Below are 14,664 nucleotides of genomic sequence, written 5' to 3'. Positions count from 1 at the left end.
CTAATACTCTTTACCCATGTGGAGCCTAGGATGCTTTTCAGCTACATAAAATACCAGTCACCCAGAGTGAAGGGAATCTAAAAGCATGGTATTTCTTAGTGTGAAGCTGGGAGTCTGCAGCAGATAATTACTAGATGATAACGTAAGTGTCTGGTGACTTGCCAGGCTGAAACAGGATAACCTTATATGCACTGTTGGTTATTTTGTGCAGTGGAGTGTAGCATATATTAAATACACTTCTTACTCCCTTTGCATTTTTTTTTATGACCAAAAAACCACCTCATTTTGCCACAGCCTACAAATTTAAGAATTAAAATACCAACTCTAAATGAATTAACCCAATGTGATTATTATCAAAATGTGTTCTCAAGTTTTAAAGTAAATTATCCCCTGACACAAACATGACAAAAATGCTCTTGAGCAAAGTGCATACCGATGTCTCCAGAAACTTAAGAAAGCTAATCTCATGGTCCCTACAGTTCTAAGGCAGATCATTCAATTATAGCAGTCTGGATCGTAGTTCAGAATATCCTAACAGCTGGAATAATGTATTCAAGTGGCTAGAAAGCACTTCATGTCCTTAACACTACTCTTTAGGGCTGAATTGCAGACAATGATGTCATAATGTTTTACTACTAAGAATCAAATTCAGAAGTTGAACTGACATGCACAGGATTTTGAAAATCTCAAAGGATCCTGAAAAATGTGTCCAAAGCAAGGCTCAAAAATTGATTTTTATCATATCTGACAAATTTTCATAAAATCTGACAAACTTTCAGCTGATTATTTGATAAATAAGAAAACATTTAAAAAATCTATACAATTATCTTTTGTATAAAGAACCGAAAATTAAAGAAGACTAAAAATCATGGTAGACACATGCACTTAATGCAGTGGAAATCCCTATATGACAGACAACATGGGTTCTGTCCACCAGAAGTTTGTAATCTCCAACAGACAATGCTCATGAGATAAACCTGTGAGCCCTTCCTGAGGACTGTACTCAACCTCTCCATCCCTCCCATGTGGGCAGCCCCAAAGCGGCTTCTCTTCTTCTGAGGCTCCCTGGCTTTAACCGTTGCCTCTGTATGACTCTTAAATCTGTTTCTACTCTTTATATCTCCTAATTTCTAGTCCCCATGCAGCCATATCCCACAGATATGCTGCCGTCACCTCAAACCCCGCCAGTTACACACCCCTGTACTACAAGCACCCGCTGTCACTCCCATCCAGGTTTCAGAGCTCCAGCTTTACTGCTCTTTGTAACGTTTCTTGTTTCACCCACCTCTCATTACTGGCCACTGCCTCTGCCAGGACGCAAGCCCTTACATATTCCCTTCGCTCACCCCTAAACAATTCTAAGAGCTTCTTGAGCCTTTCTATTTCTAGTCTGATATATTTTTTTCTTTCTCAACATGTTTTTTAAAAAAAGTGAAATTGCTGGATATCAGAGACTTTATTTAACGCTTGATCTTTAAACACGGGCCCAAAGTCAAAAGGAGTTCCTGAAGTCATCTGAACTACAGTGTTATTTAAGTATTAAATGTCAACTTTCAGTAGAGAAATGTACCTCGTATGCCAAGTCAGAATGCCACTCTGGAAAATGTATACAATTTACAGCATGTACAAAACTGGCAGGTTTTACTTGAACAATAAAAGATTGAAAACAGGGCGCCTGGGTGGCTCAGTGGGTTAAGCCGCTGCCTTTGGCTCGGGTCATGATCTCAGGGTCCTGGGATCGAGTCCCACATCGGGCTCTCTGCTCAGCAGGGGGCCTGCTTCCCTTCCTCTCTCTGTGATCTCTTCCCTTCCTCTCTCCTACTGTGATCTCTCTCTGTCAAATAAATAAATAAAATCTTAAAAAAAAAAAAAAAAAGATTGAAAACAAATTATGTTTCAAGGAAAAACAAATGAATGCTTTAATTTACTATAATAAAATGTTATGACTGTGGAGGTACCAACCATATCAATATAGAAAGTTTAAAAACTAGAAAAGGAGAGAGAAAATTCCTATATCCACCATCCCAACATAACTATGATAATCAGTTTGGATTTCCCCTCCTTTTTATTTTCCACATGCATATTTTTTGCATAGTTTTAAATTACAACTAAAAAGAAGTTCAGATGAAAATTTTCATTTACATAATTTTTATACTGTTGAATACATTGGTTTCTTCCTATTATTCATACTATAAATAAAGTTGCAGTGAATCTTTGCAAGTTCTAGTTCATTTCTTTAGGAGAGATTCCCAGGAATGGGATTTGTGGGCTCAGAGGCATGAACATTTTTATGACTACTGGGACATCTTCACAAAATCTTTTCAGAAAGCTCATTACTAACTTACAATGCCATCATCAGTTTCCTCACACCTGCACTGGTTCTCCAGATCACAACACAAAGTGGTAATAGTTGGTAATTAGTGAGTTTGTGGTTTTCTTTTGTCATTTTTATTTAAATCTCCTGATACATTCTTTCCATTTTTCAAATACTAGTTGGGTTTCTTTTTTGAATTGTACATTTAGGTACATTAAAAAAACCCACCTACTTATTAAATATTCGCCTTCCTCTTGCTTGTATTTTATTTTACTTCTTCTCTACAGAATGAGAAAATCTTTTTATCTCACTTAAGACAACTGGAGAAAAGTGGTTGCAAGCTCAGTGGCTTTTGCAGCTCACTGTGGAGGAGCCAGAGCTTTCCAGCTTTCTGCTCTGCCATCCTAGGCTTTTGCTAGTCTGTCCCCTTGACACAGTCTTGCTTCCTGATCTCAAGATGGGACTGTACATCCCGCTGCCACATGCAGACAATAGTGCCCAATGAACTGAGTCTTTGCCCAAAGACTGTTAAGTCTTTCTGAGAGTATGAATGTGTAATGTTTTCTCTCTAGATTTCAGGGTAGTATAACACCTATACAATGTACATTACATTCTCTTATCATTTGATTGATTGATTGATTTTTTTTTTTTAAAGATTTTATTTATTTATTTGACACAGAGAGATCACAGTAGGCAGAGAGGCAGGCAGAGAGAGAAGGAAGGGAAGCAGGGCCCCTGCTGAGCAGAGAGCCTGATGCGGGACTCGATCCCAGGACCCTGAGATCATGACCTGAGCCGAAGGCAGCGGCTTAACCCACTGAGCCACCCAGGCGCCCTGATTGATTGATTTTTAAGATTTTCTTTATTTATTTGACAAACAGAGATCACAAGTAGGCAGAGGGGCAGGCAGAGAGAAAGGGGGAGGCAGGTCTCCCACTGAGCAGAGAGCCTGATGCAGGGCTCCCAGGACCCTGGGAATCATGACTTGAGCTGAAGGCAGAGGCTTTAACCCACTGAGCCACCCAGGGGCCCCTCTCTTATCATTTTAAAAGTACCTCCACACTTTGGTTTAGAATTCCTTTTAAAAATCAAATGTATCTATTTTAAAACTCATATTAACGTACCACATAATACAAAATGGTACATAAAATAAAAACTTAAAAATCAAGGCTTTAGCATAAATTTAAAATCTCCACGTATCCATTACATCAGGAAAAAGAATACTGCCAAAACCCTGAAAAGGCTCTATAATTGGGCCCCCCAAACATTCCTGTTGTCCCACCTACCCAAAATAACCAGTATTTTGACTATTATAGTGACTTGTTTTTCTTTACAGTTTTATCATCTATCTACACGCAATCTTAGCACATAATATTGCTTGGCTATTTTTCCAGCTTTATTTAGATAGAATAGAATAATTTTGTATTTGCATCCATTGTCTTTCATACATCATAGTCTGATGAAATTCAGCCACCATGCTAATTACTGCTATAGCTTCTTCCTTTTCATCCCAGTATAGAACTCCTTCACATAGACATACTATCACTTATTTATTTGTTCTACTGTTGACAGAAATTTGGATTATTTCTAGATGTTGCCTGTAACAGGCAATGCCATGCGCATTCCTTTATTTCCTGATGCTCATGGTACACATATGCATTTCTCTACAGTATATAAGGATGAATAAAAATGGTGGGTTGTAGAACCCATATATCTACTACTTTAGGAGACAATGTCAAAACGGCTGCATCAATTTGCACTGTCATCCTCAGGGAATGAGAGTTTGGAACTCTCACAATGAGAGTTATCAACAGCTGGTATTATCAGCCTATTCTGCTTTGGCCATTCTGGCTGGTATATGATGCTTTCTGTGATTTTAATTTTGCATTGCCCTGGTTACTGAGACTGAGTATCTTGTCACAGGTTTACTGGATACCTGGTAACTTCTTTTGTAAAATGTTCTCGTGCACATTTTCAAAAATCAGATTTCTTTTCCATGATGACTTGTATGTATTCTTGATAAAAAAGACCTCTGTGTACTGTATGTATACAATCTACATTTTCTCACTGTCTTGCCTTTTTGTTCTCTTCATGGTGTTTTTGATCAATAAAGATTCTTAATTTTACACAACCAAATCAATCCTTCTTTTACGGTTATGCTTCCTCTGGTTTCCTATTTAACATGTCTTTCCCTATTCTAAGTTTGTCTCATGCTTAAAAACCTCAAAGATGCTTCTGCTTTCCTTATTACATGGGCCTGAAACATCCTGTATTTTGGGAAGCAGGAGACTCAACAAAAGTTAAAATAAGAACAAGGAGAACAGAGGCTCATCTATAAAAACATTATACATTTGAAAATTACAGTATCAGTAAAAATGTTCAAGTTTAAAGGTTAATTGAAACTATATGGAAGTGGTTCATGACAAGTCTTTAAGCCTGGACTGAAAAATTAAAGTTATTATACAGATTGTGTATAAAAAATTGATTTTAAACAAGGGTCTTTGGATATTGGTTGCTGGCTGAAATACTCTGTCACCAGAGAGCTTACCTCTATGTGATTAAATTCTCCGAAATTTGTTGATACTTTTTTTGTGGCCCAGCATGTGGTCAATTTTCAGTTTATGTACACAAAGAACTTTTTTTTTTTAAATATAGAAGAACATATGGGGCACCTGGGTGGCCAGTCAAGTTAAGCATCTGCCTTCAGCTCAGGTCATGATCCCAGGGTCCCGGGACTGAGTCCCACACTGGGCTCCCTGCTCAGCAAGGAGTCTGCTTCTCCCTCTGCCCTGTCTTTCCTCCCCCATCATGCTCTGACAAATAAACAAGCAAAATCTTAAAAAAAAGAAAAAAGGAACACAGTGTAAAGAATGTTTACTCTGTACTTTAAATGTAAATAACAACACTCTAGTGTACAGAAAGCAGATGGCGCAGATGTTAGATGTAGCTACTAGAAGGGCCTGTTAATCTCTGATTCACTCTACTTCTATGGTCTTGCCTTTTGGGGGCTCAACACAAAGTGACAGGAGCACACTGGACCCTCCCAATTTTTAAGGGCCCTGAACTTTGAATTCTCTGTCCCCCTAGGTCTCTGAGGCATCCTGCTCCACTGTGGAAGTGGCAACTACAACCTGCGGAAAAGCAGTCATAAATGCCAGGTTCACCCTCTTTGAGGATCTGTCTCCAACATTCCCTCATCTTGAGCCAGGAATTCTTCATTATTTTGTAGGTTCTCAAGTGCTTTCAAGCAGATTTTAAAAATATTTTGCCTAGCATTTGTAGGTGTCTTCAGCGGAAGGGCTGGTCCCAATAATCAGGTCTACTATTATCAGAGCACAAGCTTAATTGTCCTGTCTTTTTTTAAACCTCAATTTTAATTTCATTTATGGAAGGTTTCATTATCCAAAAACTCTTTTCTATATATCATCTTAAGACCAGAAAGAAGATTTCCCAAAATGTTTTATGATACTAATTATGAAAGATGCTTTTTCATGAGGAAAAAAATGAAGGTTTCTATTATGAAATCACTTTGTGTAACCATATGTTACATACTAAGTTTAATGACTCACAAACAAATTAGCATTTTAAAGGCTCCAGTAAGTCCTACAGTGAAGAAAACTGCTTAGTTTTATTTAACACAAGGTTTATCAAACATTGATAAATCCTTCTTCTCATACAGTTCCAAGAAACATATCTGGAAAAATAGATTAGAAATCATCTTTACTTTTAAATATTTTTCCCTCTAAACTTCTCTGGGAATCTTAACTGTTTAATCTTTTCATTCATAAAGAGTATATCTGGTATAATAATGAGTTTAAACTACTTTTTCCAAACTACTAAACCAAAATGGCATCATTGTTGAAAATGAGCTAAAACATATTATCTGGCTCTTCCTCACAAAAATAACATTTTAAAAATACCCATGGCAGATCATTTACTTTAGGGACAATTTATAGTAAAAACACTTTAAACCCATGTATGCTCTAAGTATTTCACATAAATACATGCTTCCAGTTGGTATCTTAATTGACATAAAAGGTCTACTCAGTTAGATCTAATTCTGTTAAAAAGCAGTTATATATATATATATATATATACATGCCATTTAGAATACAAGCCACACAAGTGGAGTAAGTAGAGTTACGTGCAATCTAGGTAAAATTGGCATGTACGAGTATGAGTTAATGAAGAATCAGGACATACAATCTTGATGCATTATGAGATGCTGAGGTGTACCCTAAGAAGCAGGATTTATCTCTGTTTATACGTAATAATGTAAACAGACTTTTAAATAACTCACTAAAGGGGTGCCTGGGTGGCTCAGTCAGTTAAGTGTCTGCCTGTGGGTCAGGTTGTGATGCGGTTCTGGGACTGAGCCCCATGTCCAGCTCCCCAGTCAGCAGGTCAGCAAGGAGGCTCCTTGTTTCTCTCCTTCTGTCTCCTCTCTCTCCCCCAGCCACCCATTCATGCACACGCTCTCTCTCAAATAAATAAAATCTTTAAGTTTCTCACTAAGCACTTACAATATTTTAATACTTACTTGAATTTTAAGTTTTAATAGAAATACATGTTCCCTAATCATGATTATTAACACTATCAACACTAAACACATTAGTTACCTAAGATGGGGGGAGGAAGGGCATGGGAATGGAACAGAGGTATAAAAGGGATTAATACACAGCAGACTGAGATGCTTTGTATGAAGTAATGACGATGTGCCATGATCCCAGGAGTAGGATTATGTAGCCCTCTAAACATAAAGGTCACGACAGGGAGAGGAGGCTTATAAAAAAAAAGAAAAATGAATGAAAACAACAGCAACAACAACAACAAAAGAAAATGTCTTTTGATGATGATGACAAAGTCCGAGTTTCAAATTACCAAAGGGAGCACAGAAAAACCAAGCAGCAGAGACAGAGTTTAGATTTACAGTTGCATGGCAGATAAGAAAAAATATTGATAAAAGCTTTTAGGAAGTGTAAAAAGTACAAGAAAAAAAATGGGAATTGAAACACTTGTTTGACAGGAGTTAGAACCGTGTTTACAATATGCCAGAAGGATGAAGAAAAAAAAAGAAGGAAAGTCAAGGGGAAAACACATTAGAAATCTTCGAAGAGTTAAACTCCATGGGGGAGGGGGGAACTAATTTCGGAAATAAACCAAGAGGTACTTACAATTAACATTAAATGAAATAGAAATTCCTGAGTCTAGCCTTAACTAAGCTAGGAAGTAGAAGGCAAAGTAAGATGGGCAGTACTGGGGGAGTACAAGCATATGGGAAGGCTTAACACAAAAAGAATATGTATATGGGCATGCAAATAACTCAAAGGAAGTTTAAATAAACTATAAATATTTGGAAATACACATATAAGTAAAGCAGCCTAATGTGTAACTATTAAAACTGTTATGATTTTTCCACAATTATGTTAAAAAAGATCCTACAATGGGTCTTATATAATATTCCATCCAAAGCACAATTAATATGTGGCAGAATTAGGCATTTAACCTACCACTATGTTTTATAACTTGTCTCAGCAATATGTTTCTTACTCATCACCTTAAATTAAGTTATTCAATTATCTCTGCAAATCTCTTGAGGCAGAAGCTCCTTACATTTTAATAGAATGAATGGGCTGAATACATACAAGTGTAAATTTTTCTTAGAAGTGTCTGTGTTCAGAAGTCTCCAGGAACACACAATATCTAAAATCAGGGAGGAAATTTTTTGTTTTTTCAGATACAATGATGACAACTATGTTTATCACAGATTAAGAGACCAACACCACTTAATGTGATGATAATCCAAAGGAATACAGTTATTCTTACAACTCTTTGACATATATGCCATGTTTCTGTAATGTTCAGTTCATACTGTATCTTTGCCAGCACTCGGAGGTTGGGCAGACATATTTAAACATGTGTTTAGGGTGCCTGGGTGGCTCAGTGGTTAAGCCGCTGCCTTCGGCTCAGGTCATGATCTCAGGGTCCTGGGATCGAGTCCCGCATCGGGCTCTCTGCTCGGCAGGGAGCCTGCTTCCCTCTCTCTCTCTCTCTCTGTCTGCCTCTCCGTCTACTTGTGATTTGATTTCTCTCTGTCAAATAAATAAAATAAAATCTTTAAAAAAATAAAAAAAAAAAAAAAAAAAAAATAAACATGTGTTTAAACTTGCTAGTCATCTTTGGGATCCTAAAGTAAAAAAAACAAAACTAAACTAAACCAATTTGGCTACAACTGTGACAAAATGTGGATGTTCTACACGTAGCCACCAAAACAATGCTTTGAAGACAAACTTCTTAATAATCTTTGTAGCTCTAGAAGCAGGCCCACCATTTCTTTGTTATTGCAACCTCTCCAAAAACATTTCATGCTATTATAAAATGTATCAGTCTGCTAATGATCTAACTTTTGGCAAGAATAGATGATACAGAAATCTTCTCCTTAAGAAACTAGCTTGATGTAAAAACTGTATGAAGGCAATTGCATCTTTAGCAAAGAACAGTATCTGAAAGCACTTGAGGAAGCACTCAAGGCCAAGGTATAAAGAACAGAGCAGGGATGTTATTTAAAAATGTTAGGTATTAGTAAAAACACCCCTCAGAAGAAAATTAAGTCTACGAAGGGACATGTCTGCTCTAGTCATATACCCATTTTTCCCATATCTGGTATAAGGCCTCATTTGAGGGACAATATTCCCTTTATCTCATATAGGGCAGATGCCTAGAAAGACAAACAGGAGTAATTCACGCACCCACTGGACTGCTTCCGGCTCCATTTGGCACTGTGAGGTCTGAAGTGCTCAACATCCCACCTAAAAATTTTAGAGAGAGAACAGAGAGGGCAGAGAATGAACATGAATTGGTTTTCCTTATCTGAACGAAGTAAACTGCACTCCTTTCCTAAAAAGCAAAAATAAAAACTAGCCCTACACTGAATCTGGCATAACTGTGTAATATGATATAGTTAAATATACATATAAAAGCTCTGGATACAAATGCTTTCCTGTATCAATATCAAAAAGTAGAAATTCCTAAGAATGGGGTCAGTGCTAACAGTACTATTAAATTTGGGACTTAAAGAAGAGGAAACACTGTATTACAAAGAATAAAGTCATAAATGCTGATTTTTGCTGAATTCATGAACTCTAATTCCAGTTAGGTACATCTACTCTCTTATTTTTGACATGAGTGACTCACACTCGAACTTTAAGTCTTTGCTCATGATACCCTAATTAAATTTTCTGCCTGTCAAAGTATGGTTTCCCGTGAAAAGGAAAGTTATAGATGGCAGATTCTGTATATGGGTCCACTGTACCCAAGAGGATGCCACAGCGCCGCAGTAAATCCCCAAAAATATTCTTTAAAATGGAATCAATTATGTGGCAGGGACTCTCGCACATCATAGAAAATTAAAGGTAGCGAAACAAGAAACTGCTTATGTCAGCAATTCTTTTTCTTAAAGAACCAGCAGAAGACAGACCACTACACACCTGTACTGCCGGTACTCGGTGGTCTCTGAGGGACTCCAGGGGATACATTTCTGTGCAGCGTGGCTTGAGGTGGAGACAGCATGCTTGAATCTGCTAATGTTGAGCTGGCGGCCAAAGATGGCGACACAAGTGAACTCCCTGGGTTAGTGTAGGACAAAGCGTTAGGGCTGGTCACAGGGACTGTGACAGACATTGAGAAGTTTTGAGGTGGCAAACCAGGCTGTAAATAAAGAACAAGGAAGAGAAAACTGTTAGTTTCGTTTTCATCGATATTAAATAAATAACTTACGAATTTTAATTTGGATAAGGTAACTCCACAGTTATTAAAAGTTGAGGACAGGGATAGTTTCTTACTAATCAACTGGTAGATTTAAGTTGCCTTCTTCAGAATTACATTTGAACATGAGTATGTCTGACATAAACTTTTCAATTTCCGTTTTATATATGAATACATATACACTACTATAAAGTGTCTGTGTGTGTGTGTATATATATATATATGTGTGTATATATATATATATATTTCAAACGGTCCTAGAAATGAAAATTAGATGTCAGAACCTGATATTAAAGTAGTGTTGTCAGATTTAGACATTACAAAATATATCGTTACCAAGTGAGCATAAAATTAGCACTTTAATAATCCAAACCAGTTTAGCAACATTACATTTCTATTGAGAGATTACAAATTTAACAAAAGGAGAAAATATGTACACAAATTATAAATTTAATACACCAAATGTGGGACATTATAAATCAGCCCTGGTTTAACTGACTGACATTCTTAATGGACAAAACTTAAAAAAAAAATCAAGTCATATATACAACACAATGCAATCTGAGTGTGATGAAATGCAAAGAAACCATCTAAACAATAAAATTAACCGCTGAAAACCTATCTTTAAATTGTATGAAGATTAAGTTATAATTATAAATGCTATCTTACTTCCCTCCTAAGTATTCCACACCCCCTTAAAACAGTATTTGTCATTTCTTCTTGTATTTCCTTCATAGACCATATACAATATACTTGTTAACCATGAAAATAACAGTTCTCTTTATAAAATCTCCATTATAGAGAAAGAAGAAAGCTTTCTTCTCCCCATATTTTAAAAGTGATTGCAAAGAGTGGTAACACTGCTAATTCAAAGTTGGAAGAATATAGTTTATGTTCTCTATTCAATAGATTATTTCAGAAAGAAAATTATCATCCATTAACTGACATAAAACAATGGCTACATGACAAAAAAATTTTTTTCAAAGGTAAAGCAATTTTATTTACACAATATTTTGCAGTTTAACATCTACTACAAAGTCACCAGCATCCATGTGAGGTCAGAAGGGATTTTATTTTATTTTATGTTTTTAAAGAATAATAACTGTATTAGCACAAAAATACGTCCTTAAATCTATTTTTCATGAGCTTCTTATAGTAAAGGACTCCTTTGAAGAGATAATCCATGATGTATACTTCAAGCATAGTTTTTAAGAGAATTAACTCTGACAATAAGATAAATATCAGAATCAGAACCAATTTGTTCCCTGAAGCCTACAATACAGATGCAGCTTTAGAAAATCAGATCCAAAATAGCTGTTTTAAGCAGCTCTTGCCAATGAGCTCCCCAAAAGAACTTTTTGAAGAACTATCAAAGAAGGATAACTCAAAAAACTACTGGTTTTCATGATGGATAGATGTATGAGCATAGGAAAATTTTAAACCAAGTATTTGATTTGCAACCAGTTTAAAAACATTGCTTCCTTAAATTAGTATCAAGCCAAGGCTCTCTTCCTCAATACCTACAGTAAAAGAAAAGAAAAGTTTGGAGGTATTTTGCCAAATAGTTTTCGGACATTTACAAAGAACCAAAGAGTAAGCTACTACTATTACAGCAACTATACAAAATAATTAAAAATAATCCTGAAACATCAAATTTTGTAATAAATCTAATCACTTTATATTTTATAGTCTCAAGATCTATTAATGTACATGTAATATTTTTTAAGTCATGAGAGGGAAAGGGAAATCTTATATGAACCCTTTATATTTACGATCATGGAAATTTAAGAGCTAGAAGGGACCTTAAAAATTATGTAAGCCAGCTCATTCACTTTACTGATGAAAAAATTGGCATCTGAGAGGGATTTATGTGCCCTGTGCAAAGGTATAGGAGACAGTAAGTAGAACTTAGATTAGGATGCCTTCTCTTCATTTCCTTGTTTAAGACACTGAACATGTATTATTATAAGACTCCAACAAATTTATTTTGAAGTTCTGTAAAACAAGCAACAACAAAAAAACCCTAACGAAATTTCTTCCCCTTCTACTTATTGGTATCATCACCCACTGCGAAAATAAACAGGATGCGTAGCCAATATCTTCATGCACAAGATAAAAGCACAAACCATACTTTAGTACTCACTGCGATTTTATGATTCCGCATCATATTATCAAATTCCTCATTAATTTTTTTATATTTTTCTTCTGTATGTGGAGTTAGCACATAGGAAGTATCAGGGTCTGGGCTGTCGCACCCTCTGTGTTCCTTCTTGTTCAGAGCCTATATAATGAAGTTAACAAAAAGGATCAACAAATAAAAAGTAGAGGTAAAGTAAAAGTACTTACAGGGCCTCGTTTGAAAATAAAATCACTATCTTCATTTAGTTTGCTGAATCTGTCCTCCGAGAGTGGACTGTGCTCAAAGTAATCGTCAGCATCAGGGCTCTCACAACCATTAAGGCCTTTCTTTCTTAAAGTCTGAAATACAATTGGAAAATTCACACACAAATGATACTAACTTGCCATGAGTTTTGTAAAATTTATTAAGAGAGCACAGACTGAATGAATTATTACAAGAGCCACTGAAATGATTTTTAAATGATCACAAATGTACTCTAATCCTCCAAATTAGGTAAACCTTAGATATAAGCAAAATTAATGCTCCCAGTGCACATTAAGAAAAAGAGGAATGTTAATTTGTTTGGATTCTTTCTTCCCAAACTTCCTAGAGAATACTAAATTACTCACGGCTCTGACATTTACAACCTGAATCTGATTACAGCCTGATCAACACATCTGATAGGGCCAATGAGTGTGCAAACTGACACAGAAATGTATCAAAATGATGCTCTGAGAAGCGATCATAGTACCTTTACAAAATGAACATTTCAGCAACTTCATCTACTGAAACTGCTTTCCACCTGAGTTTACCCTAGCCACCAGAAAGAATTAGCATCCTATCTCAGTAACCTCATTCCTAATTTGTTCTTAAATACTATCATTTTCCTACAAAACTTAGAGGCAAAAAACTCAAATACTTATTTACATATGACAGCTATGACTCTTTTCTATGTAGAATATACATATTATTAGTGACTTTATTAGTGACACTGAACATCTATTGGTGTAAGATTGCAACAAATTTATTTTGAAGTTCTATAAAACAACAAAAAAAAACACCCCACTAATGAAATTTCCCCCCTTCTACTTACTTTTAGTTTGTAATAATATGTTAAACAGCATGTATCTTTCACCCCGTTGGCTACCTCTTCCTACAGAGCTCCTTCAGGGGTTGACCTAATCCACTGAACTGACTTTCTGGAAAACTTTGTGTTATGAAAGTATCTCCTAGACAATATGTTCACTTTTCCTTCTTATTTTGAGGTAAAAATATAATGAACAATTGGTTTTCTGATTTTTTTTTTTTTCACTAAAATCACCATGAAATGACTTGTCCAATATTTAAAAGAGTAGCTTTACAACCAAGGGCCTGACAATCTGTGGAATACTAATTTATTTCCAGAATGTCTAAATTTTTAAAAACCCCAATGGGTGTTTTTATAAAGTAGAATTACAGAGTTCAACATTTTAAATAGCTTTGAGACTGGCTGATTTTCTAATCAACCACTGTGAAGTTTTGGGAAGCTAAAATTTTCCAAGTAAACTAATGAAGTTTATTTAATTGGGAAACAAAATTTGATCAATAAATTAGTACTATGTTTGTTAATTTATTTGTTAATGATTATTTAAATTAGATTTAAGATGCACTTTTAATTAATCCATAGTAATCTTGATATCCTTTAAAATATGATTTACAATTATGAATGCTTATTTTATAAGCACTGAAAGAATGTAAACACACAACAGGTTAAGATAGGAAATTTTTTTCTTAGTTTCTCTGAAGTCAAATTATTTTAAAATCACTTTAGTCAATTTGATTTTTTTCATGCTTACAGAATCATAAAAAATCCTAAGTGCTGATACGTTAACTTCTCCAATTACTTAGCATGCACCAGGAATCCCACATACAGTCTCTGAAACACCCCCCCCCCGTAACACAATCACTAAACATAAGCATAGAGCAAACACTACCTGTACTTCCCCAATACTGGCCCCATGGCTCTACGTTCTATGGATATAACTAATCACATGAACTTCTATGTGTACTTAGCCATAAAAGGTCCTGTTATTTAGAACTAAGGGATGGAGACATGTATTCTCCCCTGCTCACTGTAGCAAGTTCTGCTTGCCAAAGCTCTGCAAGTTGCTATCAGCAATGAAGACGTTAACACTCAGAATATTGGAACACAATGAACTCTTATAACCTACACAGCCCTAGAAACAAAACAAATATAGTAAGTGCCTACACAGAATTCATCATGAACTTGTTGACTTATTCTAGCCTGAAATCTCCAGATATTTTCCCATCATATTCACGCATCTTAAGACTAGGAAATTCATAGTCATGCTTTCACTAATAGCGACCACCAACTATGTGCCTCTTTGAAGTTCTTTCAAATTACTGAAGAAAAAGAATATGGCCTTTTAAAGTAATTACACAGAAGTTTTATTCTACAACAACAGGG

The 14,664-nt window shown here is 35.7% G+C and overlaps 1 protein-coding gene across 12 annotated transcripts in view; it reads right to left on the bottom strand.

The window, feature by feature from the left end:
• The window catches only part of MEF2A (myocyte enhancer factor 2A), a 163,631-nt gene that overhangs the window by 23,678 nt on the left and 125,289 nt on the right, over window positions 1–14,664 (bottom strand). For 7 of the 12 annotated variants that reach the window (XM_059180141.1, XM_059180137.1, XM_059180134.1 and 4 more), the window contains 3 exons: window positions 12,222–12,359; window positions 9,802–10,021; window positions 9,064–9,123 (listed from right to left, as the gene is read on the bottom strand). In XM_059180141.1, coding sequence (XP_059036124.1) covers window positions 9,064–9,123; window positions 9,802–10,021; window positions 12,222–12,359 — 418 coding nt within the window. Of the gene's footprint in view, window positions 1–9,063; window positions 9,124–9,801; window positions 10,022–12,221; window positions 12,360–12,424; window positions 12,557–14,664 lie in introns of all 12 variants that reach the window. The other 5 variants (XM_059180142.1, XM_059180138.1, XM_059180140.1 and 2 more) reach the window with 2 other exon arrangements.

The sequence above is a fragment of the Mustela lutreola genome, chromosome 7 (assembly GCF_030435805.1).
Source record: "Mustela lutreola isolate mMusLut2 chromosome 7, mMusLut2.pri, whole genome shotgun sequence".
In the NCBI taxonomy this organism is placed as follows: domain Eukaryota; kingdom Metazoa; phylum Chordata; class Mammalia; order Carnivora; family Mustelidae; genus Mustela; species Mustela lutreola.
This window is presented reverse-complemented; position numbering and strand designations above follow the sequence as displayed.